Genomic DNA, 27,301 nt, shown 5'->3' with positions numbered 1-27,301 from the left:
AGCTGTGCACCAGCCATGTTGTTTCCCATCCCGCTGTTCGTGCTCACCATCCTCGGAAGTGGAGCGTCCCGTCCATCACAGCAGGTAAGTGGGGATTGTGAGAAATAACAACGTATTGTACTTGGGGAAGGTAAACAACACGATCAGCATCATTTTCGTTTCAGCTTGGTAAATCAGGACCGGAGGGAGGATTTAAAATGGGGGGGAGTTGGTTGGTCTGGGAGAGAGGGGTGTGTTACTTTTACAAGTTTGACCAATCAGAGCATGATGGGCCGTCCCATCGAGTTCCGATCAAAGTTTGAATTTAAGTTCAATTCACCAAGTGATTCCTGACAGGAAACACAACATGTCAGAAAAGGGAATACACAGATTTACATCCATGTCATCTACTTTACTTTTTATAATATCACAAGTATGTTCGTCATTTTGAAACATCTATAATGCAACGTTGTTTTCATAATTTGTTCAATGAAATTCCCCCATAACAAGGCTGAAAGCAACTCAAGGTTTTTGGGTTGTATACAGTACCTAATGCATTCAGTAATCACACCCACTCCAATCAGGTGATTACCAAAAATTGCCGATATTGGCCAAGTGTGTGTGTGTGTGTGTGTGTGTGTGTGTGTGTGTGTGTGTGTGTGTGTGTGTGTGTGTGTGTGTGTGTGTGTGTGTGTGTGAGTGTGTGTGTGTGTGTGTGTGTGTGTGCGCACGTGTTGTTCAAAAGCATAACATTCTCGCGTCTGACTCCCCAACCTCACCACCCCTCTCTATCTCCCTTTGTTTGTCCATCCACACTCCTCCCCCTCCTCATACAGTGAAGCACGCAGCAGCATCTCTCTCTCTCTCTGTCTCTCTCTCTCTCTCTCTCTATGGTGGTTGTATCCGGACAGTGGTTTTCTCCTCGCGGTGATTGTATCTAGACTTGCCCGGGTTGTATTTATCTCCGGACATGGTCGGGTGTTGATTTTCTCCAGACAGCTTGGATCCAGACGCGACCGGGCATTGCTTTTCTCTGGATGCGTCTGGGCAGTGTTTGTCTCCGGACTTCTCTGGGTGCTGTTTGTCTCTGGGCGGTGTTTGTCTCCGGGTGCTGTTTGTCTCCTGACGGTGTTTACCTCTGGACATGTCCGAGTGGTGTTGATCTCCAGGCAGTATTTCTCGTATTATCAGTATAAAATGGAAAATCATTTTGATGAGACAGTATGAATCGTAATTAATGCTCCACCACACATGTGCCTTCCATTCCTCTCACCTCATGCTGCCATCACTTTCCCCACCCCTCCTCTCTCAAAGGGCGGAGGAGCTCCTTGTGAGCCAACGGCCATCCATATCTAGTGCCCAACTGTGTCTGCGGACGTCCTCCTGCAGTTGGGTCACTTCTTATTAGGAGGTTGGTGGCAGGATTTGCACTCCGGCCACCGTAAAACCCTTCATTCCGCAAAACGCAAAAACGCAAAAAAATCTGAAAACCCACTCCGTGGGAGTACCTCCTGTGCAGCTTCCCTTTGCAGGGCAGCTCACCGGATGACGGGATTGGGGCAAAGCCTTCGGGACCCCCAATCTTTGATAGGAGGGAAACCACGGGGTAACATCCCTGGGTCAGATTTCGGGAGAGTGTGTCGGAGTGGTGCTGAGGTGTCGTCCACCAGACGGCGGTCTCCTTGGGTTAACCTGAGGCGGTCCCTTCGGGTGGGTGCCTGGAATGTCCTATCCCTAAGAGAGGATGATCACCTGTCTCTGTTATCATCTGAGCTCAAGCGTTTGGACATCGGGATTGCAGCTCTCTCTGAGGTTCGGAGACCGGATTGCGGCGAGATAATGGTGGGTGGTTACACCTACTATTGGTCTGGTCGCTCTGATGGTTACCATACCCAAGGAGTTGCTGTAGCTGTGTCCAATAAGCTGACCCCAATGATAATTGAGGTAACACCGGTCAACGAGCATATTATGAGATTAAGGATTCGTCACTCCTTAGGTGTCATTTCCCTGGTCTCTGTTTATGCTCCGACTGAGGAGAGTGATCTCACCGTGAAGGATGCATTCTACGCCACACTCGAGTCTGTGGTTGATCAGTGCCCCAGACGAGATACACTTCTAGTCTTGGGGGATTTCAATGCATCGACTGGAACTGATAGGGACGGTTATGAGGTGTGTGTTGGTCCCCATGGGTCAGGAACTATGAACCAGAATGGCACTAAGTTCCTTGACTTTGCAAGAAGTCATGGACTTAGGGTGGCTGGTTCATGGTTTCAGCGCCCACAAGCTCAACGCTGGACTTGTTATTCCAACGCTGGCGGTGTGGCAAAGGAGATTGACCATGTCCTCATTGACGGTCGTTGGAGGATGATCCAGAACTGCAGGGTCTACCGGAGTGCTCAGTTCCTCAATACTGACCACAGGCTTGTTGTAGCAACTCTAAAGCTGCACCTTAAATCCTGGAGAATGGTACCATCCCAGCCGAGGCTGGATGTTGCCAAGCTCAGGGATGAGAGAGTAGCTGAGGAGTTTGCGAACAAGCTGAGTGGACACTTGGGGGGTCTGGGTGCTTTGGGGGGTCCTGAAGAGTTGTGGAGCACCTTCAAGACCACCGTCCTTGATGTTGCCGGTTGATGCCTTGGAGCTCACCGCAGGGCAAAGAAGAATTTTGTCTCTCAAGGGACACTGGATACCATTGACCAGAGTCGCAGGGCCAGGCTGAATGGCAGAGCTGAGCTGTTCAGGGAGCTGAGGCGTAAAACTGTACGTGCACTGAGGGTGGACAAGGAGGCCTATGTGCGAGGAATCTGTGAGGGGGTAGAGCATCACCTGTGGACAGGTGATTCTCGTCCCGCTTACAGGGGAATTCACGCATTACGTTCATCCAAGCCCATCCCGCGGAGCACTACAGTTCGAGCGGAGAGTGGTAGGCTCTTGACAGAGGAGTCTGAAGTGAAGGCCCGCTGGGCCGGTTACTTTGAGCGGTTGAACCAGGCTGATCCCCCAACTGTCGAGTTGGACGTCAAGGGTGTTACAATCCCTGTTGCTGACCCTCGAATCAACTGTGGTCCACCTACGCTTGTGGAAACACGGGCTGCGGTGAACCAGTTGAAACGGGGCAAAGCTCCAGGGATCTGTGGCATCCATGCCGAACTTCTCAAGGCTGGTGGTAATGCTGCACTCGTGTCGTTGCATGCAGTTTTGTGCTCTGCCTGGAACACAGGCATCATCCCAACTGACTGGAAGAGGGGCCTTGTTGTCCCTCTCTGGAAAGGGAAGGGTGATCTCCAGGACTGCAACAACTACCGAGGGGTGACGCTGCTCTCAGTGCCGGGCAAGGTCTTTGCTCGGATAATTCTCGATAGGGTTCGCCACCATCTGCTTGAGCACCAGCGTCCAGAGCAGCCAGGCTTTACACCAAAGAGGTCAACGATTGCCCGTATCCTTGCACTTCGTGTCCTCACCGAACGCAGACGAGAGTTTCGGCAGGGGCTGCTTGCAGCCTATGTTGATCTCTGTAAAGCGTTCGATTCAGTGAATCGGGATGTCCTCTGGAGGATTCTTGGTCTTCGTGGGGTGCCACCAAAACTGATCGATCTGATGTCTGAACTCTACTCTGGTACTGAGAGTGCTGTGAAGTGTGGTGGTACCATCTCTGACTTATTTCCAGTTGTTACTGGAGTTCGTCAGGGATGTGTACTTGCCCCCACACTTTTCAGCACTTGTATGGACTGGATTCTAGGGAGGATGTCGGAGAGTTCAAGTTGCGGTGCGTCATTTGGGAATGTCAAGATCTCGGACCTTTACTTTGCAGATGATGCAGTCATCTTTGCGGAGACTTTAGACATCCTCTTGGGGGCCCTCGAGGTGCTGAATGAGGAGTCGGAGCCGTTGGGATTACGGGTTTCTTGGGTCAAAACTAAGATCCAGGCTTTCGGTGACATCTTGGATGCTGCTGTCCTGTCTGTGTCTGTTTGTGGTGAGGATGTTGAGGTCGTGGGGAGATTCACTTACCTTGGCAGTGATATTCATGTCTCTGCTGGCTGCGAGTCAGAGGTCAATAGACGTCTGGGTCGGGCCTGGGGAGTCATGGATTCACTGGATCATGGGGTGTGGCGCTGCCGGTACCTGTGCGGGAGGACGAAAGTCCGAGTCTTCATGTCCTTGGTACTTCCAGTCTTGCTCTATGGGTGCGAGACTTGGACTCTGACCAAGGATCTGAGACGGAGACTTAATTCCTTTGGTACCAGGTCTCTTCGGAGAATCCTTGGCTATCGCTGGTCGGATTTTGTGTCCAACGAGCGGTTGCTGAGAGAGACTCGGATGAGATTTGTTACCTGCATAGTCCGTGAGCGTCAGTTGCGGCTGTATGGACATGTGGCTCGTTTTCCTGACTCTGATCCTGCTCACCAGATTCTCTCAGCGAGGGAGTCTCATGAGTGGAGGAGGCCAGTGGGTCGACCACGTGCCTCATGGTTGCAACAGGTTGACCATCATCTCAAGGAGATGGGGATGGGCCTGGCATCTGCCTGGGGGATGGCCAGACGGAGGCCCCTGGAGTACCGGCAGAAAGTGGACGCAGCGACGTGCTGTTCTGGCACATGCTCCCATACCTGACCTGACCTGACCTCTCTCTCCTTTCCTCCTTGCTCCCACACCCCTCCTTGCTCCCCCTCCTCCCTCCCGCAGTCCCCCTATTTTTGTCCCAACTCATAGTATTCCCATCAGTGAAGCGACAGGTCGTATTGGATAGTCCAAAATGCATAGATCTGGCAAGTGGATTATCAAACAATAGTCCCACAATGCTTTGCCTCCATGCCCTTCGAATCTCCTCTCTCATAATCACCCAGTTCTTACATAAACGAGTATACTCTGGTACATTCCAAGAGCCATCCTGTTTGTATTTAAAACATTTCAAGATCATGTTGTTCTTATTTTGTCATGAACTTTTAGATTTTGTAAAGTGATTGTAAAAACATTGTTTAGTTAATTTTAAATGAACAATAAACATTCCTACTCCCCCTCCCCTTGTCGATGTCCACAGGTTTTCCAGAATGATGCTGTTGAGGATGGAGGGTTGTCTGTGGTTCGCGACGTCGCGTTCATCGTGATTTCCTTCCTTTTATTTTGTGTTGTTATCACATTTCATCCGTCACGTTGGTTCAACAAGAAGGGGAGCCCCAAAAGAAAGCTATGCATTCACTGGTAAAGAACACAAGTGACTTATTCATCAATATCTATCATGCCTTCATCCACGAGAGAACAAGATCGCTCAGATATTTGTAGAGTTTATTGTGTACGATGTTATGTTGGATTAAAACAGCGTTTCTCAACCTTTTTACCCTTGTGGAACCCTTGAAATAGTTTTCATGTCTCAGGGAACCCCTGCATAAAAATTATTACATATCATTATTAATATCTCGCTCTTTTATATTTTTATCGTAGTTCACCTGGTAAATAGAATTTTTTTTTTCGGATACCTGGTTTAAGGAAAAATGACCCCCTTTTTGTCAAATTGATTGGAAATGAAAAAAAAACATACTGCAAGTTTATGAGACCTCACACCGAGGTTTTAATTCACAAAAAAAAAATAATAAAAAAACATACCTCATGTAACTTGATAAACAAAACTTTAACAAATAAAGCTGAAGCAATAAAGGTAAACAGAAGAACTAACAGAGAGAAAGAGAAAGAGAAAGAGAAAGAGAAAGAGAAAGAGAAAGAGAAAGAGAAAGAGAAAGAGAAAGAGAAAGAGAAAAAGAAAGAGAAAGAGAAAGAGAAAGAGAGAGAGACACAGAGAGAGAGAGAGAGAAAGAGAAAGAGAAAGAGAAAGAGAAAGAGAAAGAGAGAGAGAGAGAGAGAGAGAGAGAGAGAGAGAGAGAGAGAGAGAGAGAGAGAGAGAGAGAAATAGAAAGAGAAAGACAAAGAGAAAGAGAAAGAGAAAGAGAAAGAGAAAGAGAAAGAGAAAGAGAAAGAGAAAGAGAAAGAGAAAGAGAAAGAGAGAGAGAGACTTCGCGCTCGGAAGCACAGAGAAAATAGATGGACACCGTCTATGCGTCCCGTACTTGAGCAAGTCACTCAATGATACACGAATCCGCCGCGTACAGGACGTCCACGAACCAGTGAGGGCGGTTTCACACTGGCGCCATATAGACATCGTGAAATACATTCCCTATGGTTGTTATAATTGTAAATAATATAAGAGGTTGAAGCCTCTTTTATAATAACCAAGGAGTTTCCAACAATATGCCGTACGTGTATAGTAAAATTACGAATATTAAATCAAACAAAAACTACTCAAAATACATTAGCCTATTTATTACTGTTTCTCGCGGAACCCCAAATGACCTCTTGCGGAACCCTAGGGTTCCGGGGAACCCCAGTTGAGAAACACTGAATTCAAAGGATGAGAATTTTTTTTGTTACATCTGGAATGTGTTGTTTAATTGCTGGAGGGGATGATAAGGTGTCCAAAATCCATTGGTAACATTTTTTTCATCCAATGTTATGGTGGCCATTTTGAATTTCAAGATGGCCACCATCTTACACCAAATTTCCCAACAACTTGGGCTTTGAATGTAATATGAAGTTTATTTTGGTGGCAATACCCACATTTGTCATGCAAAAAGTTAAAATTTTCTCGAAGTTCTGGATGGTGGCCATCTTGGATTCCAAAATGGCTGCCATAAACAAACCCACTTTTGCTGCATTAATCAAGTTAAATTTGGTGTAAATACCTCATTGGTCATTTGCAGGTAGGGTAGAACTTGGAAAGCTTTCACTTTGGGACGCTGTTTGTTATTATAGTTGTGTATTCACTCACCTGTGTGTCAAAAAAAAAACCTGCAAAAGTTTCAGAAAAGTCTGTCTTGTAATTCATGAAAAATCTGCACTTCTGCAGTTCAGCAATGTCGATATACAGCCCCTCATCAAGTTGGTTTTGCACAACACTGAAGAACTCTCAGTCTGTGGCAATAAATACAACACTCACTGAAGGCTGGATGATTGGTACTCTGTTTTCAAGTGTTTTCGCTTCATAACATAGACGCTGAATGTACCTTTCCGAGTTTTTTGTGAAGCAGGACGTGCAGTGGTTCAAAACGTCACGAGACAGTGAATCTCCAGAAGACAGAAATCTCCAGAAGGTGAGACAGTGAATCTCCAGAAGACAGAAATCTCCAGAGGATGAGACAGTGAATCTCCAGAAGACAGAAATCTCCAGAGGATGAGACAGTGAATCTCCAGAAGACAGAAATCTCCAGAGGATGAGACAGTGAATCTCCAGAAGACATAAATCTCCAGAGGATGAGAGTGAATCTCCAGAAGACAGAAATCTCCAGAAGATGAGACAGTGAATCTCCAGAAGACAGCATGTCGACAAGCCTTACGTTCCAGGCATCATAATGACTGCTGTTTACAATCCCTTGGATTGTTTCCTCCCATGTTACCAGGAATTGTCCCTTCTGGAGTTTTTCATGTACTTTGGGCTCTTCCTCATCTGTGATTCGTTGACAAAATACACATTTTGATTTGGCAAACACTGTGCTACTGAAACGAGAATACTGTTGGAGATTCGCGCCCGCCGGCGTGCTGACGGCCACGTAACTCGAATCGCGGCACGTCGCCCACCGGACGGACAATCCAGTCGTGACCCTCTCGGACTAACGCCGGGAACCAGTCACGGGTGGACCTTTCGGTCTCACCGCGATCGAGCCAATCAGCCCCCGCGTGGGATAGGGTTGCTCGCCAAATTCGACCTACCTAAGTACCCACACGGAGGGTAGACCAGGCGATCGCACCTCGCCGCAGGTCGACTTCGGACACGGGCCACTTAAGCGACCCGTTCCGTACTATCGGGATAACCGAGCGGTGTTATTCGTCGACCTCGACGGTTCGATTAATTATCGGGCGTATTCAGCCCACTACCAACCCTTTACGTGAAGCAAGATGAGGATTCAATGAAAGAAATGACGAAGCGAAGCGGGAAACAGTTCAACACAAAGCACATTTATTCGCGCTGAACGGAAAGCACACATATTCAATTCCACCAAAAGCACATAGAAAAGAAAAACACAATGCAATTTACACAAAAAGCAAATGCGACAATGCAGATCTAATACCGATTACGCGAGCACACGGCAACACTTATACAATTTTACTTCACAGACGGCGCCGACAACACATACCCAAAACCAAAGAAAAGAACAGAGAACCCTGAGGCCTGAGGCCGAGACCGGGTCGGGCCTACCCGTCTGGTGATGAGACGCGGAGCGGCGATGGTGCCTCAACTCTGCGGGCCTCGTGGGCAGTGTCTGGTAGGGGGTGGGAAAGGGGCCCCCTTGGTCGCACTATCTCAGCGCGGGGGGGAAACAGGAGGGGGTTGCTGATGCTCGGGGTATAGAGGATTTCCACTCTGCCTCGAGTCCCGCGACGAGCGTCTCCACCTCGGCCAGGTCGCGCCGTCGGCCTCCCTGGTGTGCAGCTCCCTGCATGACGCGAGCACCCCCTCGTCTGCCCTCGCCGCCTCTCCACAGCTCCGTCCCCTCCGTTCCGACTCCAACGCACACGACGTCGACCAACTCCTTCTTGCTCCTTCTTCCCAACTCCACCGCCCGCGAAGTCTTAACTCTCTGTTCCTTGACTGACGAACACGGTCGCTTATATAAGCCCCGTGGCTTCGCTCTCTCATCTTTGACCCCCTCCCTTCGACCTTTCACCTCGCTCCCCATTGGCCCGAGAAAAAGTGGGCGTGAATGCTTTTTGATCCATAAATTTGCATATATCGATCGCCCTCCAACGCCCTGGGGGCGGGGCCAAATCGCCCCTTGCTCACCGATTGGACGGAACAAAAGTGGGCGTGTGTCGTTTTTGATCCGTTTTTGAAGTGGAAAATCCGTGGTTTTGTACACGCTGTTCGGCGCGCGCCCTGCACGAGTCCAACACCGGTACCCACAAGCGGCGCAAGAACGGTGGCGATGCGACGGTTGCGAGGTGTGACGTGAAGCGGCGCCGCGGTGGGTGGTTGATGTTGTGGTTGTAACAATGGCGGTTGGTCCAAAATAAAGATAGTAAAAGAAAAACGGCTATCCTGAAGAGTCGCAGCACGCATGAATGACATTTATTCCCTCTAGACAACGGGTTTGGGCCTAACTACACATATACTTACCGAGATACCTCACCTAAGGGACCTGAATGGTGGTTTGCGAATTTGGTAACCACAACACTACCCCCTCCCCTTTTTACAGACTCGTCCCGAGTCGTCAAATTTTCGTGTGCCATCATGTGTAGTTTTCCCCTAGTACATTTTACCTACGGATCCCTGAGTGCGACATTCATGGTATTCGTGTCCCCAAAATAAATAACCTGAGGGCTGCGTAACTATCTAAACAAACTCACTCACACGGACGACTTAAATAAAATTGCCGGCGCTAGGACAGACATGCCGGGGGCGCACTCATATTTACAGTACATCTTAACCTTAACTTACAAATTTTACACTAAACCATGGCCCAGGATCAATGAACTCTGCAAAAGAAAAGCAGTTAGCAGGGAGCCAGGCTGCCCGCATGCAGTCTCTGGCTCAAAACAATGCAGGTGACAGGGAACGTGGCTGGCTGCTCACACGCAGTCCAAGGCCTTCCTTTTTGAACTGAATGCAGTGAACCACAACGGTGCATGGGCTGCACAAACGCAGTCTCCGTGCCAGCTCAAGTGGCACACGCAATGAACACAACGAATGGATGGATGAATGGTTTGAACTGAACGCAGTGAACCGCAACGGTGCATGGGCTGCACAAATGCAGTCTCTGTGCCAGCTCAAGTGGCACACGCAATGAACACAACGAATGGATGGATGAACACAAACACGGTGCACGGGCCGCCACTGCAGGCCCGTGTTGTAGCTGCCAACAGGGCAGTTCTTGCAGCTTGCAAACTGTTGCCTTGATCCTGGCGCACATGGCAATGAACAGGGGGGGGGCAAAGCAAAAATTGAACGGGGGCTGGTGAGCAGGGGCAGTGGGCATGGCAAAGGCAGCAGGCAAACACAGCCCGCAGAAGAAGGCCGCTGCAGGCAAACACAGCCCGCAGAAGAAGGCCGCTGCAGGCAAACACAGCCGGCAGATGAACTGGCCGGCACAGGCCTTGAAGAAAAACAGCCAGCCGGCAGATGAAGTGGGCCGGCACAAGCCTTGCAGCACAGCAGCTGCAGACGATCCAGCCGGCACAGGCCTCGCAGCAAAACAACAGCTGCCGATGAAGTGGCCGGCCTCTGCCTTGCAGCAACGCAGCCAGCAGATGAAGCTGGCCAGCCTTTGCCGTTCAGTGGAGGTTGGTGGAGGGAGTGCGGTGGTGCTGGCCACTCGGAAGGCGGGCTCGGACCTACCCTACGGTCTCCCTCCCACCTATCGCCTTTGCCTGTCACTGTACATACCCACTCCCTTAATTTGTCAAACCCCAATTTAGCCCCAACTTATTATTTTTTTTTATTTTTACTTCCCCACTATAAATCGTCCCCTAACCCCCTTTACTGTCTTTGTTCGGCTAACCTATCCTGTCACCTAGCCTACTCCCAACCCCTACGTTCCCTTCCCGGAGGGGAATAAGGGAGAGCTAGCGTCCTGTGTCGAGGCCCAACTCAAGCCTCAGAATGGCCTCCCCAGAGTTCAGCGATCTAACCCAAAGTGGGTCCAGCGGCCCACAACGATAGCGAGGGGATGGATGGTGCGGAGGGGTACATCTCCTAATCTACCCTAACCATTTAACTGTTAAACTACCCCGGGGCTTTCAACAAGCGCCTCTCGCTTAAACTATTGGTTCTAACAACCGATTCCCGTCGCCTGTGTTGGTGTCCTCACAATTTCGGGCCTCACCCCCCAATTTTCTCTCCGTGCCCTCACACGGTCTCCTGGCTGGGACACGTGGCTCCCTTTGGCAGGCACGACCCTCTGCCGAATCTCCCGCTATGGCACCCCCGGGCACTACACTGCCTCCGTGCCTACCAGCTCCCTAACACCGGGGAGTGCCCTCCATGGCACCTCCCCTGAAACACACACGTGGCAGGCTGGCTTCCCGGGCCCCTTTCCGAGGGTCACCCTTGCCCACAACACTGCCCACACGGCTAATGGCGCCCCGGGCCCCCGCACCAAGCAGGCGCACCCGTGCCCACTACGCTATCCCGGCCCCCCATGGGCCCTTGGCCTACCGCGGCCGACTAGCCTGGTGCCCGGGGTATCCACTCAGCGATACTCACCTTTCGCAGCCACGCTCCCAAGCCCGTCAACAGGGCTCCTGCACCCCTCCAAATGGGTCTCGAGCCTACTTTCCCACCAACATCAAAACGACCTCCATTTTTGTTAATTTGACTAACCCCCTAACACACTTTATACTGACCCCGGGGTCCCTTGGGCGGGAGTCACTCCTCCCCCCAATCACTCATCGCACCATGCATTCCCCATTCACTCCACACACACAGACCCGCTGGCCTCACTCACTCATCATGTACTCACCTCTCAACTCTTCAACACACACACCGCTGAACTCTGCCATCCTCCTAACTACATCCCCTAACTAACTCGTGCTCCCACGTCGTCCCTTAAACTACAGCACGTTCCTTTTAACACTACGTAGCTAAACTACGTCCCCACTACACATCCAAAGTCTGTCACTGTCTCCAAATAAATCATTTTATTTCCCAACCTAAATCTCGCTACAATCCCTCTACCTAATCCATTCCACGGACTCCATGAGGACTTACCCCTGCCCCATGGAGTCGGTCTAACTAAGCTAACCCTTCCCCCTAACTAGTTTCCATCCTGTGCCCAGGTAAGGGGGTCTTCCACCCCTTGCCCAGGAATCCTGTGCACCCGAAAGTGAGGCTTGGTTTTTTTTTTTTTTTTTTTTTTTTTTTTTGCGCAGCACCAGCGCGGCAACTCGCGCACTTTGCACCTGCCCGTGACGTCATGCAGCTGCACGTGTTCCTCGTCCCTCCTTGGACGGTACCATCCGGCAGAGATATCCCTCCTGCCGGATTCCAACCCCACGTGCAGCCATGACGTCACCGTGCGCATAAAAAAAAAACACAAGCCCCACGTCTCGAGGGGTTCCCCACGCGAACACATGTGCTTTGCCCGTTGGAGCTTAACACACACGATCGCGTGGAGAACCCGTCCGGTCCAAATCCATTTCCCTGCCTAAACTTTGTCCGTCCGCGGGATCGGCAAATCCACCGCGTGCGTTTCCGGACCGGGACTTCACTCTCGCAAGCGAGCACGTGGTGGTCTCGTGCGTTGCACAGCACGGACCGCGTGCTCACTGCTGGGCGAACCCGGCACGGTCCCCGAAACAGCTACAGCCGCTACTCGGATTTCGTTTCTCCCATGTCGCCGTCTCCGTCTCCATTCGACCCACGCATACCTGCGTGTTACGACGCACACACTCCACTCCATCACATTCACACCGGGAGACGCGGCTGCGTGCTCCCGCATGCCAACCGACATCTCCCTCACATACCGCTCTCTCACACACACGGTCTCCCTTGCATACGGCCGTTCACTCACGCGTGCCTCACTACTCACACAAACCATACTACTCACACACGCGGGGGCACTCAACCGCTGTGCCTCATCCACACACCGTGCCTCACTCATACACGCGGGGGCACTCAACCGCGGTTCCTCATCCACACTGGCCGTTTCATCCACACACACGGCCTCACTCACACACGGTGCCTCACCCACACACGCGGAGGCACTCAACCGCGGTTCCTCATCCACACTGGCCGTTTCATCCACACACACGGCCTCACTCACACACGGTGCCTCATCCACACACGGCGTGCTGGGAAGCACGTACTCCGGCACAATCGCCACCACACCACTCACACACGGGGTCGCTTCCACACACGGGGACGCACTCACACCTTGCACCACACACACAGGGACAACCACACTGGGGATTCGTGTCCCCACAAGGGTCTCCGGGGCCTCTATACCCCCCAAGCTCGCCGTGCACCCGTCCACAGCACTCCTCCCCTCGAACTCGCAAAGCACGACCGAACTCACCTGGTCGTGACTCGCCTCAAGGGGGCATACTCCCTCCCCTCGTTCCTGGAGGAGGCCATCCAGGTGCTCGCACTGGGTCTCCACCCAGTCCGCCAGCTCACCCCCATTATCCTCCACTACCTCCGTGTGTGTGTGCGCGTCACTTACCCCGTCTTCATCGTGTTTATTGGTCTCTGCTTCTTTCTGGCGTCTTTCCCTTATCTTTATGTAGGTCAACCTTGCTTTCTCTTTAAGTCGCTCCCGTCCTTCCCTGTTTTTCACTCCTTGCTCTTCGTATTAATTGTTCTTTTCTCTCCCTCGCAATTACTTTCACCTCGTCTCTTGTCTCCCGAATTACTTTTTCCTTACCCGCCTCCACCGCGGGCCTGTCAGCCGTTGCACCCCCTTCCAGCTCGTTTGCTCCCACACGTGGAGTCGCCATTCCCAGCTCCCTGGTCACGGCCTTCATGCCCGCCTGCAGGCATCGGCCCATGTTCTGCGTCTCACCCCGGAGCTTTTTCATTTCTTCCTTCATGTTTGCTTCCATTCCGTTCATTTGTTTGTTCATTTCGTTTTTCATTCCATTTGTGTTTGTATCCATCTTTTCGTTCATTCCTTTCATTTCGTTTGTCATTGCCGCCAGCATGGCGCATAGCTGGGCCATGTCGGGTGCGCTTGAGTGAGCCGTTTCGGCAGGGGTTGGGGAAGGGTTTTGGTGGAGAGGGGGGGGGGGAGGCGTCATACACCGCGGCCGCTGCCGCACCCATTTCGGGCTCTGGGTTCAGTTGGGCGAGTTCATGTTCCTGCACGGGCATTCCATCCTGGGCCATGGATCCTACACATTCTACATCCATTTCTAATACCCCCGGCTCCCGCTCGCCTTGAGACGCCATCTTGCTTCTCTTAAAGGGTTAATTTAGCTCGCTCGTAATTTGGAGGGAATCGGGGGTCGCTTCTCTCACCCCTGGACCGATTCCCGTGAATTTAGCCGGAGACAGGAGAGCCCGTTTTCCCGTTCTCCGTTACCAGTGCCGTGAGGAGGGCGATGGGTTTGTATCGCACGACCTGACACCAGTGTTGGAGATTCGCGCCCGCCGGCGTGCTGACGGCCACGTAACTCGAATCGCGGCACGTCGCCCACCGGACGGACAATCCAGTCGTGACCCTCTCGGACTAACGCCGGGAACCAGTCACGGGTGGACCTTTCGGTCTCACCGCGATCGAGCCAATCAGCCCCCGCGTGGGATAGGGTTGCTCGCCAAATTCGACCTACCTAAGTACCCACACGGAGGGTAGACCGGGCGATCGCACCTCGCCGCAGGTCGACTTCGGACACGGGCCACTTAAGCGACCTGTTCCGTACTATCGGGATAACCGAGCGGTGTTATTCGTCGACCTCGACGGTTCGATTAATTATCGGGCGTATTCAGCCCACTACCAACCCTTTACGTGAAGCAAGATGAGGATTCAATGAAAGAAATGACGAAGCGAAGCGGGAAACAGTTCAACACAAAGCACATTTATTCGCGCTGAACGGAAAGCAAACATATTCAATTCCACCAAAAGCACACAGAAAAGAAGAGAAACACAATGCAATTTACACAAAAAGCAAATGCGACAATGCAGATCTAATACCGATTACGCGAGCACACGGCAACACTTATACAATTTTACTTCACAGACGGCGCCGACAACACATACCCAAAACCAAGGAAAAGAACAGAGAACCCTCAAAGATGAGGCGGGCCTGAGGCCGAGACCGGGTCGGGCCTACCCGTCTGGTGATGAGACGCGGAGCGGCGATGGTGCCTCAACTCCGCGGGCCTCGCGGGCAGTGTCTGGTAGGGGGTGGGAAAGGGGCCCCCTTGGTCGCACTATCTCAGCGCGGGGGGGGGGAAACAGGAGGGGGTTGCTGATGCTCGGGGTATAGAGGATTTCCACTCTGCCTCGAGTCCCGCGACGAGCGTCTCCACCTCGGCCAGGTCGCGCCGTCGGCCTCCCTGGTGTGCAGCTCCCTGCACGACGCGAGCACCCCCTCGTCTGCCCTCACCGCCTCTCCACAGCTCCGTCCCCTCCGTTCCGACTCCAACGCACACGACGTCGACCAACTCCTTCTTGCTCCTTCTTCCCAACTCCACCGCCCGCGAAGTCTTAACTCTCTGTTCCTTGACTGACGAACACGGTCGCTTATATAAGCCCCGTGGCTTCGCTCTCTCATCTTTGACCCCCTCCCTTCGACCTTTCACCTCGCTCCCCATTGGCCCGAGAAAAAGTGGGCGTGAATGCTTTTTGATCCATAAATTTGCATATATCGATCGCCCTCCAACGCCCTGGGGGCGGGGCCAAATCGCCCCTTGCTCACCGATTGGACGGAACAAAAGTGGGCGTGTGTTGTTTTTGATCCGTTTTTGAAGTGGAAAATCCGTGGTTTTGTACACGCTGTTCGGCGCGCGCCCTGCACGAGTCCAACACCGGTACCCACAAGCGGCGCAAGAACGGTGGCGATGCGACGGTTGCGAGGTGTGACGTGAAGCGGCGCCGCGGTGGGTGGTTGATGTTGTGGTTGTAACAATGGCGGTTGGTCCAAAATAAAGATAGTAAAAGAAAAACGGCTATCCTGAAGAGTCGCAGCACGCATGAATGACATTTATTCCCTCTAGACAACGGGTTTGGGCCTAACTACACATATACTTACCGAGATACCTCACCTAAGGGACCTGAATGGTGGTTTGCGAATTTGGTAACCACAACAATACTTAATAGATTCTGAAGCACTGGGTCGTCCACTTTGTCAGTGAAGTTGTCTTGTGAAGGAACAGCAAGTTTGCTTCTTCTTTCATCTCGATCCAGGTGACTCGGTTGTATCCAGGTGACTCGGTTTTTTAATGTCAATCTCTGTGTAAAGTGGCTTTCTTCGGTTTAAGCTTGTCTGCTCCAATTCAGAGCAGCCTTTGTCCAACTCACACAAATTCTGGATTGTCATAATCTGCCTTTTTCTGTACACACTTTGGAAAAGTTTCAAATGCTGATTCCTTGAAGGTTCTTTCTGTTTTGAGTATCAACAAGCTTTTCATCAGTATCTGTCTGGCAATACAAGCAGAGTTTAAAATCTGTTGTTGGTTTGTTGAACAGCAGCTCTTTGGGAGATGCCATCATGTTTCCTATAACATAATGTGAAACATGAGAAGTTGTTCTTTCACCTGAATAATCATCAACGAACTTTTTGTTTTTGTAAGAACAATCTATCTGAAATAATGAAGGATAACCAGACATGGATAGATTCCACATGATGATTTCCTTGATATTCAGATTGATTTTGTTATTGAATACGTGAAACAGCAGATTTTCCAATTCACCAAATGCTTGTTCCTTGTTGGCCTCCATATTTTGTTAAATTTTAACACAGTTTCCTCATAGCTCTTGATACTTACTGAGTGATACTTTCTTCTCACACAGCTCTTCCTTTCTCGCACTTCTTTCTTTGATAATTTGATCCATGGTGAATATTCTAAAAAAAGTCCATTTACCATTATCTTCGTCTATGATGTACAAGTGATGTAATTTAATTTCTTTATACACAGCACGTGATGATCTGAATGATGTTCCACGAATGACACAAGTTAAAACCTCTGACTGGATTTTATGTGCACACAAAGTGGCAATGACATGTTAAGGAAGACTCTTGAAGGTTAATTATTTAACATTTCTTGTCAATATAACCTAAAACTCCACCTACTAAGTGTTGATTTCCAAGGAATAGTTTGTTGGTCAATGTCAAAGTTGTGGGAAAAAATACTTCTGAAACGGCGGCTATTTTAAAAATCCAAGATAGCCACCAAATGACGTCATGACAAAATATTACCAATGGAATTCCAGCAAAGTAAGTCTTGATTTACAAAAAGTCACAATTTCCTTCTTCAGCAAAAACAAATGCAAAAGTTCATAATATCCTCCACCATTACATGAGATTCTTCAAATAATCAGGTGTGATTCATCGTTCCACACCGTTCCTACGGACATTGTTTAAGTTACATCTGCATGCTCCATATTCCATATCCTCCAGGATTGTAATACTCATGGAACATGTTTGTTTATGTTTTACAAAACCATGTGTTCAATACTTTACATGTGATGTAAAACTTCGTATAAGCTTGAACTGAGAATGTTTGTTTGTTTTGTTGCAGTTTACGATGTCGATGCAAAGTGAAACGGAAAAATGGATCGAAACTTAATCCACCATTGGTAACGGAGGTTCGGGAAACCGAACACCTTGAGATTCAGAAAGCAGAGGGAAAGGAGGTTCTGGAAATTACTGACAAAATGGAGTTCACAGCAAAACAGAACTTTGGTGATTATGGACAAGAGGAGGAAGAATATCAAAAAGAGAAAGAAAAGGTTTTACGAGCAGAGGAAGAAAAGCTTCAGGAATATGAGGCTCGGTTGGTCGAAAATGAAAGAAATCTTGTACAAAGAGAGAAGTATGTGCAGGAAATGGAACACGAGTTGATGGAAAAGGACGTGCAATGGAAACTAGAAAAAGAGTTATGGCAAAAGGAGGAAAAGGACCGGAAGAAAGGAGAGGAGGAACAGCAGAGGCAGAAAAATGAAAAAGAACAGAGAAAGATAAATGAACAGGAGAGGAAAAATGAGGAAGAACAGAGGAAAAATGAAGAAAAGCTCAGGATGAGAAAGAAAGAAGAATCCGCACGAACAAAAGACCAATTCCAAGTCCGAATGTGGGAAAAACGCAAAAATAAAGAACTTAACCAGAAAATGCTGGTTGTGGAAAATAGAATGCTCGAGATTCAGAACTGGAAGAAGCGTGTGCAGCAGCAGGAGCAACACCTGCAGAGAAGTAAAGAAGAGGAGCTGGAGCGACAAGGTGCGTTTGAAGCATTAATGAATGGGAAAGATGAGGAGATATATAAACGGCAGCTTCGAATGCACGAAAAAGGAGAGGAGCTCAACGATGGAGAGTGCAGGCTGCATAAATTGGAGGAGGAGATTCGTGTTCGAGAGAGAGAACACCAGGAAGAACGAAAACAATGTGAAATTACATGGAAACTGAAAGAGTTCATGTTAACGGCGAGAGAGGAAGAGATGAGGGACAGAAAAAATAATGTGGAGGGAAGGGAGAAGGAGGTCTTGGAAAGAGAGACCAAAGTAAAAAAGACAGAAAAGCTTGCTGAGAAAAACGAGGAAGAGATTCGTGTTCGAGAGAGAGAACACAAGGAAGAACGAAAACAATGTGAAGTTAAATGGAAACTGAAAGAGTTCATGTTAACGGTTAGAGAGAACGAGATGAGGGACAGAAAAAATAATGTGGAGGGAAGGGAGAAGGAGGTCTTGGAAAGAAAGACCGAAGTAAAAAATACAGGAAAGCTTGCTGAGAAAAACGAGGAAGAAGTGCTTGGAACGAAGGACGAGCTGCAGCAGCAACAGCAGAAAGAGGGCAATGTTGGTTTGCTGCCGCCGACTGAACCTAACCCTCACAGTGATGACGAGCTGCAGCAGCAAAAACAACTGTACAGTGTTGTCCTCCAACAACAACCAAAGCCTCAACGTGAAGTCAGGTTACGTCAGCAGAAACAGCACGATGTTCATCGGCTGCCACCCAAACGGGAGCCACAACATTCTTCTCAATCTGAGTTTCTCAAGGACGAAGGAGCGGAAATTGAAAGGCGCAAAAACAACCTCATGTTCCGTGGAGTGAAGGAGGGAAAAGGTGAACATGATACGGAAGCTGTGGCAAAATTAATAAAAGCCATGAATCTGGACATCGAGCCTGAACGGACTTTCCGCATTGGACGCTATGTTGAGAACAGCTTCAGACCCATAAAAGTTGTTTTCAGATGCGAGTCTGACAGGAATCAGGTTCTTACGAATAATAAGAAGATCCGGAATTTGAATGATCCCTCTCTGTGGACAAGAAATATATTTATCACTCCAGACTACACTCAGCTCCAAAGAGAAAAACAAGAGATGCTGCTGAGTGATCTTGACAAAAAGAGAGAAAGTGATCCAAACGGGCAATACACCATCAGAGGAGACAAAGTCGTCCTCCTGAAGAAGCCCAAGGACAACCCTCATCTCCGTAGATGAGGACCATCCCGCCTCATCTCCAAAGATCACCACCATCCCTCCTCATGTCCCATCTCACATGATACAGTCTCCTCATGCTGCACACTATAAAAGAAAGACAGTATATACTATTGAAAACAATTTCCATCAACACACGGTCTCTTCCAAACAAGTGAATTTACCTGAGATCACATCGGAGCCATAACCAAAAGCATTTTTGGAAAGTCCAGTCAAGGATAGGGAATTTCACTCCGAATGGACGTTTTACATTTCATCAGAACACGAACCTAAACTTTTTGAGTGAAGGCACCAAAGCTTCAGAAAAACCATGGTGGGGTCTCATTGTTGACAAAAAGCAATGAATCACCAACTAACGTTTCTCATTGGCTGCCTCCTGAACGGAAACCTCACCATGACCACTGGCAGCAACAGCAGAAGCCATATGCAATGCAAGACCTTCAACAGGTAAGCACTTTTTAATACCTTTTGACAGGTCGGGTGAACACAATGAGTGCAAACACAGCTAACCCCAAGATCAAAACATGAAGTTGAAATAAATTTTGGCACTTTGTCTTTCACAGACATTGCTGTGAACACTTCCTTCGATGAAGAAGAATATCATTAATTGTGGAGATAATTGTAATTACAATTTTGTGGGAAGGTATCTTATTGACATAATTATCCCCATGCAGAATGTACAACAAGAACTTCACCTCCCTTCGATTGGATGAGATCACCTGATTCACCTTCACAACGATTACCTGTTCCATCCATGCATTTCCTTCTGTGCCCCATTCTGAACAAGTTATCAAACTGATGAAGATATCAATGTGTTTAATCTTTCATATTTCTGTTGTTTTTCCCAAAGGCCCCTCAGAAGGTGCTCCGTCCAGCTCACCTGAAACCATCGTACCAGTTGGAACGTAAGTTGCCAAGATTCTTGTCTTACATTATAAACTATTCCAAACTTGGTCTAAACTACCTGTTCTTCACCTGCATCATGTCCTGTTTTGTCCGTGCCTCAGAAGTGTTGAAGACAAACAAATATTTTGCTGAACTCGAATCCAGACAATCAGCAAACAAACCTTCCATTTGGTGGAAGTCGAGCATTTGAGTTAATGTACACGTGTCAGTCATTGCGTAGACATGGACGATCATTAAAATTAATTGTTCGAGTCATCCAGTGGGAGCTTGTGATGAAGACAATAAAGATGTGAAATTGAATGCAAAAGAAAGAAGAAAAATTTAACTGAGATGCAGAAACTAATTGATAGGATATAATATTTCCAGGATTGTGATGAGACTTGATAATGATGGAGATGATGAGGACAATGGTATTGAGGGATTTTGACATACTTTTGTTGATGTGGGTGCAGAGGAAGAAGTTTCAGGAACGGCCACTGGAGAAGAAGATGTGATGCTTAGCAGTAGATCCATCATCACTCTGTCGTACAAGCACTCCAGGAATGTAAGATGAAACATCAGACTCTTACAGAAGGCCGATCCGAGATTTAAAAAAGATAAACATCAGTCTCCAGAAGTACAGGTAATTAAACCTTCCAAGACCTTAATCACTTGCACCCTTTTCGTGTCCACGTGTCCATGCAACTCTCCCTCCTCTGGGGGGAGGGTGGGGGGGGGTTGCTCGGTTTCAAACCAAAATTTGAAAGGTAAGGACACATTCAGATCTGTTTATTGGAGAAGATAGAATACATTTATTTATTTGATTTTACTTTAGGGTTTTAAAATTTTTATTTCTTTTATTTTTAAGAAAATAAGTTTATTCCCTAAGATAAGGGTAACATCTGGTAGGTTTCTGATAAAAGTGTTGATGTGCATTGCGTAGATGGTCAAGTTGCGTAAAATAGCGGAGGCCATATGTATTGAAAGGATCACCGAGTCTGGCAGGGCAGGAGACGTGGGATTATTATAAAGAGTGACCGAGTTGAGAGGGCGGGAAGCGCAGGATTATCGCCAAGTCATTACTTGGGAGGTTCGGCGAGGAAGGGGCTGCGGAGGGCTGGGAGAAAGCAGAAAAGGCCAAAAAGTTTAATCGCTATAAAGAAGGACACTGATGAGTGGTAAGAACGAGATAGAGCAAGGGAAAGCGCTCGCAGGTGCAAAGAACGACTCAAGAGAAGAAAACGCTGACGAGTGTTTCAAGAGATTTAAAAGGAAACGCTGACGAGCAGTTATGGGGAATCAACAACAAAATATAGGAGACCAGGATGCGCTCCTGGCCGGTCAAATGCCGAGTATATGAACAAAACATACGGGTCGAGAACTTCAAAAGATGTGAAGTTGTGGACAGAGAACAGAAAAAGCAAAGATTTCATCCGATAGAATTGAAAATCTAAGAAGAGAAAGATCGAGAGATAAAATAAAAAAACAACTCGAAAACCAGTCGATTGGAGGGCCAAAGAGAGCCTTGAGAGGAGCAAGTGAAAAGCACAAGTGTAAGAGGAAGTTTGAAAGACTACAATCTACTTTTTTAAAAGTACATGAAATATTACCGGCGATAGCTTTCCTCCCAATAGCGGCAGTAGCGAGAGCAGGAACCAGAGTGATTTACAAGCCATAAAAATGCAAATGAAAAATTATGACAATCTAGAAGGGTTCATGGAACAAATATTGTTTTGTAACAAAGGTAACCACGAGGATGTTGGAGGATTGATGACAGCGGTGTTGCCAGTCAGGAAATGGCGGAAACCTAAGGAATTAGTCCGTGACCGGATGTCGCACCGGAAGGACAAAACGAAAGAAGTTATAATGCTCGAGTGCAACAATGACTTATTAATTTAAGAAGAGCAATAAGCCCACCTGAGATTAATTGAGGAAAGATACAAGGGTGTAAAAAAACAACAACAACAGGAAAAACCGGAAGAGTTCGGGGGGGGGGGTGAACATGCAAAGTAGGTTGTAAGAACAATTGATCTTCAGATTTAGCATAAACGGGTGAGGCCATCATTCAGGATTCAGTGGAGAGTGTGCAAACGTCGTTGGAATAATAAGATCTAATTTAAAAGGAATATATAGTTTCAGATTTCGAGAAAAGGAAAAGAATGAATCTTAAATTCAATGTAAACAACAGCTGTTCACGTACAGTGAGGCGGGGTAGGAGTACACCGTGCTGTGAGTGTGCTTGTTTCCTGGGCCGTGTGTGTGAGATTTAGCAGATGGGAGAACAGGTGGGGACCTGTTTGTGAGAATCTGGTTGTGGGATTAAAAACTAAAACAATTGTTCGATTGTTGTTGTTGTCAATGACAAAGTGCACTGTCATTGACAATGATAAAACCGACAATTCTTTGAGCATCAACAAAAGATCGGTTGTGTGAGCACAATTGGTTGTATCACTGTATTATGATCTGAGTTTTTGCAGTCGATTGTAGCAGGAATTTGTGATTGATCGGTATGCAAATAATGGCTTGCTTGCCTGGTGAGACATGACTCGGGATGTTTGGTGCCTTGCGTGTGAAGCACCAGGACAGAGGTTTACAGCTGAAGGATATTGAAACTTATTGAAGTCGAAGCCAATGTATTCATATCAAATTGAGAGAAATGAGTACCTCGTGTGATGGAGAAAAGATTTAAAATTGACGGTAAAAACTATTCAGATGTGGTGGAAGGTGCTGCATGTAGGAGCATGCAGGTGCAGGTCGCTCATTGTGTAGGCGGATGCTTGCAGATGAGGATGCCAGGCGAAAGCCATGACAAACCGGTAACACCACTGGAGTTTATACCTCTGCAAAGATTACATAAGGTGGTTTGCCATTGCATTTCTGATTCCAGCTGTTTGTAGAACTCCATGAACCATGGGTCAAGGTATCTGATCACCATGGTTACCATGGCATGTTTGAATGAGTTAATGTGAATGCGTAATGATTTAAATCATTCACGATGGTGAAAAACCATTTTCTCTGTGCAACAGCAGTGGGTCTGTGGGTAATGCCTGTGCCTATGGACTTAATACATACACAACTCAGCCAGGCACAACGGCTACACGGATGTTGGAGGATCGCCTGGTATTGGGGAACACTTTTGAAGAGCAGAATTGGCATTCGAATGGTTTTGCCAAGACTGTTGTGTAGTTTATGAAGTTGCTCATCACTGCCCAACAAATATGCAAATATAATATATAAATGGACATCAATACTCATGCTGATATATTCACAAACGGACGATGCATCAAAGTACATTCCACTTCTCGAATGGACGTTGATTGAATGCCCAGTCTGACAGCTTTGGTTTATGAATATTAATGAGTTTGTTTGAAAGGAACTTTTACCATGGTATCTCAAATTGCACTCTTTGAACTTGTGCGAGTTCCTTCGGGTTTATGGAGGTGATTGTTCAAGTCACGTCTATTGATCAACATTCAATGTTTATTATAACAACGGGCCCATGTGAGAGATGGCTGAGCAGAATTTGGCAGAAATACAAACAAATTTCCCGTTATAGAACATTGGGTATGGCATCACGATGGAAATATGGCAGAATGGAATGAATCCCTGCATTGTATAGGATTCTATGATGTTTGAATGAGGGAATGTGAATTATGCAAATTAATTAGAGAATGTGCTCGGTATGGAATTCAAAATCGCAACAACTGATATTTGGATTGGATTGGAGGTACAATTTACACAACAGTGCTATTTGATGTACCAATCCATGAATATAACATCGCATGTTACATTAACTGTTGCAAAAGGATACAGAGCAAAGGAAATTGGGCCAATAATTATCTAAGTAGGGGGTTTGTCAAGACAGTATTTACTTCAGGTACGAGGCAGAAATTTGTTTCGCCTGAAAGAGAATGGAGGGTACAAAGGGATGATACCACATAGTATTGACTGAAGGGTCTACCTTGGTCGATGGCGTACCGAAGGTATAGTAGGTATGGCACATGCTCTGGGCACCACTTGAAGGAGGGGCGCCACTGAGCAGGACTGGGTCTCTGTCAAGAATGGAATATTGAAGTTGAAAGACATCAGACATGAAAAACGAATAGCTGATGAGAATGAGAGACGCTGGGTTAACAACCAATGAGGAAATGGAAAGAGTCATGAAGGGAACACTCGACCGTCTTCACAGAGAAATGGACGGAAGGTTCGCTCGGAAAGTGTCTATAAAACATATGGACATATACATGATGGACAAGACAAATATTAACTTTTATGCTGCATTAACAAAGGTTGTCAGAGTTTGACTCACAGGTCAGACAACCGCGAGCACACCAGCTGCAGAGGAACACCACAGCATCCAGCCTGGCGACTGGATCGCTGTATGAACATCAAGGATGCGATTGAGAATCAAGGTGTTCAGATGGAGGAATGCTTTGAAGACACGTTGGACTGGACCACATCAGGTATTATTGGTCACCACCACAGTTATCAAGTACAAAAATAAGATTCACGCATCTCATTGCAAAAAGCATACAGGAAGTTGTGAAGAGAAGAAAGGAAATCTGCAAGTGGGAAGAACGTTACCGGAGGTTTATGACACATGCAGCAGTGCTCTTGATTAGCACGTGCATAATTGGGATAATATGGATGATAACAGACAGTGAGGGTATAATGAGAATGTCATGGAGAACAGAATGTTTGGTTGGTTGAGAACAGGCGTAACGATGAATGGGTCGTGACAGAGTACACAGAGAAGGAGGTAAACATAGGGACCAATTGAATGAGATAGCCATGTATGGGACAAACACCTATATGACCCTTCTATGAAATTATGGGATTTAGGGGACGTAGACACTGTACGCCTGAAATGAGGCATAGTGTTACATGAAGGGATAACTGAACATCCATTGAACATTTTGTGAGCAATATCTTTACAAAATGCTGAAAATATGAACAAAAGCAAGTGTTGGGTTTGCTCACAGCTTCCCCGCTTTGCCAAGCATGAACTGCCTCTCTCAGCAGTCCCATTTTCAGAGGAAGATACATGTCAGTACCTGGATTGTAGACAAGCCAATCCAGTCCGATCGAGAATAGGAGGGACAAAAGGGGATGTAAGTGCGCAAGTACGAGAGATAACAAGTAACTGGAAAAAGGAGGGATACAAATGTACTGACTATTGGCACTGGTACGAACCAAGGAATTGGGTGAAACGTAACTTCCGATATACAAGAGAAAAAGATGATCACACTCCCCGATAAATGACAAATTTTGCCTCAATATCCAAGGGGGAAGAAAAAGTAACCATTGAGGGATAAATTACTGGGACAAGGATAGAAATAAGGATGCGAATGAATAATCTTGTAGAACCCCAGGCATTATTGAAGGTACATATCCATGAGGTGGTACAACATGTAAGGAAGGCAGTTGCAGAGGAACATGGCTATTTTAAGGAAGGAGGGTTTGGATCTTGGTTAATGGGAGTGTTTGGTGGAGGAGTAACATGGATACTCCACATATTGTTCATTGGGCTATAATATTCATTGCTATTTTTGTCATCATAGCATGCATAAAAATAATGATCGTTGTGTATGTGTGTGTATGTGTATGTGTGTGTATGTGTGTATGTGTGTGTGTGTGTGTATGTGTGTGTGTGTGTGTGTGTGTGTGTGTGTGTGTGTGTGTGTGTGTGTGTGTGTGTGTGTGTGTGTGTGTGTGTGTGTGTGTGTGTGTGTGTGTGTGTGTGTGTGTGTGTGAAAATTTACCACAGTAACAACGGTGGTGGCACATCAAGTTTCCCTGGACCAATCATCTCTGAAGATCCAGAAGATCCAGAAAATGAATTACTTCGTATAAAATTAAGTCGAGACACCGTGACGGTGGAATCTTTTGGAAAATATGAAAGTACAGACACTTGTGTCTTTGGGAATGACAAAAACCCAGTTGAAAGAATTCACCAATGATTGCGAAAGAGCCAAAAGCAGAAGGATGATTATAATAAAGAGATGTGGAATGATAGAAATACCTTTAAAACTTCAGGGGAAAATGAATTCAAGCGGTTTGCTCAAATTAAATTTGATTCGTATAATTGGAAAAGGTGATTGCCTATTGGATGTATATGTTCAGTTTGCACAGGGTTCTTTCCTTCCAAAATCGCATGGGCGCCCCAACTCTGTGGAGGGGAGGTGGTGACACCGCGTTGTGTTGCATCCACTTGCCAGGTTGGTAACTCACCACAGAACGCAAGTCTGGGTGACGCGGTGGAAACGAGCCTGCCGCGAACCAAATGACAAATGTTGATTTTTTTAGTGAGTTTGTCGTTATAGAACAAACTGTTAGGATTGCTCTGTTAGAACAAAAGGGGGAACTGTGGGAGCTGGATTATTAAATGTCATATCATAATCTACTTCATTATTTACTTAAATGATTCAATCAACTTAGTTAAGAAATAATGTACTGTTTGGGCTAATAGACATGCATACTGATAAAACTAAAATATATTATGCTGGGTGAGCTTGAAAGAAAAACACACATGATCCTTACTTTCGTGCAAAAAACCTCTTGTTAAGTCATATCTGAAAATAAACTCTTGATCTGTGATCATGTAGTCAGCAGAATGAAACAATGACTCTCTCTTACTCCCACCACACCCCTCTCCTTGTATCAGAAAACAAACTCCAACCATTGCAAGTAAACCATTGTGTTCCATTGTTCGAGGCATCTTTGAACAAACCAAAACCATTGTATGTGACATTTGACAGACGAATACCATTGTATGTGGTTAATTTAAAGTCAACACAGTTCCATCTGATATCTTAGTAATAACTGTATATAAACGCCCAAAAAAGCTCTGTAACCTTGTATTCAGCTTGCAACTATGTAGCTGGCTGGGGTCTTCCTTCCGTGAATGGAAGTGTCGTCTATCTTCCGGAATAAACGGCTGGTACATGAACTTACTTGATTTCTTTCCTTGAGGTAGTTGGCCTCGGCCCCGAAAGAGGTAATAAAATCGAAGCTCACATCAGTGCAACGTAAAGGATGAAATGAGCAAAGAACGGCATCCAAGTATTTTCCTATGGTATCCAAGGCCATCTCCACTCACGGCTGGCAGACCCTCTCCTGTCGCAGTCAACATGTGGCCCTAAATGGAGTTCTTTCATCCCCTCTTCCTGTCCAGGCTGGAGTTCGTCAATGTAGTGTTCTGAGCCATGTTCTTTTTTCTGGTTTTCATCAGTGATATCTCCAAATCTCTGGAAAATTCTCTATCGATTTGCGGACGACTCCGCCCGCTGCCGTACCATCTA

The 27,301-nt window shown here is 47.2% G+C and overlaps 1 protein-coding gene across 1 annotated transcript; it reads left to right on the top strand.

Annotated features, from left to right (window-relative positions):
* The first annotated feature begins 15 nt into the window (after nucleotides 1–15).
* Nucleotides 16–19,549, top strand: LOC147023801 (uncharacterized). Its single transcript, XM_085890359.1, has 3 exons — nucleotides 16–84; nucleotides 5,021–5,181; nucleotides 17,201–19,549. The coding sequence occupies exons 1-3, from the start codon at nucleotides 16–18 to the stop codon at nucleotides 19,116–19,118; spliced, it is 2,148 nt and encodes a 715-aa protein (XP_085746485.1). The 3' UTR covers nucleotides 19,119–19,549.
* Nucleotides 19,550–27,301: the final 7,752 nt, after the last annotated feature.

The sequence above is a fragment of the Eptatretus burgeri genome, chromosome 7 (assembly GCF_056783735.1).
Source record: "Eptatretus burgeri isolate ZD-2024b chromosome 7, Ebu_testis_v1, whole genome shotgun sequence".
Classification (NCBI taxonomy): Eukaryota; Metazoa; Chordata; class Myxini; order Myxiniformes; family Myxinidae; genus Eptatretus; species Eptatretus burgeri.
This window is presented reverse-complemented; position numbering and strand designations above follow the sequence as displayed.

Bases quoted from the DNA above. Each gene is read 5' to 3' on its own strand.
- LOC147023801 (XM_085890359.1), top strand. From the start codon at position 16: ATGTTGTTTCCCATCCCGCTGTTCGTGCTCACCATCCTCGGAAGTGGA. The intron at 85-5,020 runs GTAAGTGGGGAT...CGATGTCCACAG, and splicing joins CGTCCCGTCCATCACAGCAG to GTTTTCCAGAATGATGCTGT. The intron at 5,182-17,200 runs GTAAAGAACACA...GTTTTGTTGCAG, and splicing joins AGAAAGCTATGCATTCACTG to TTTACGATGTCGATGCAAAG.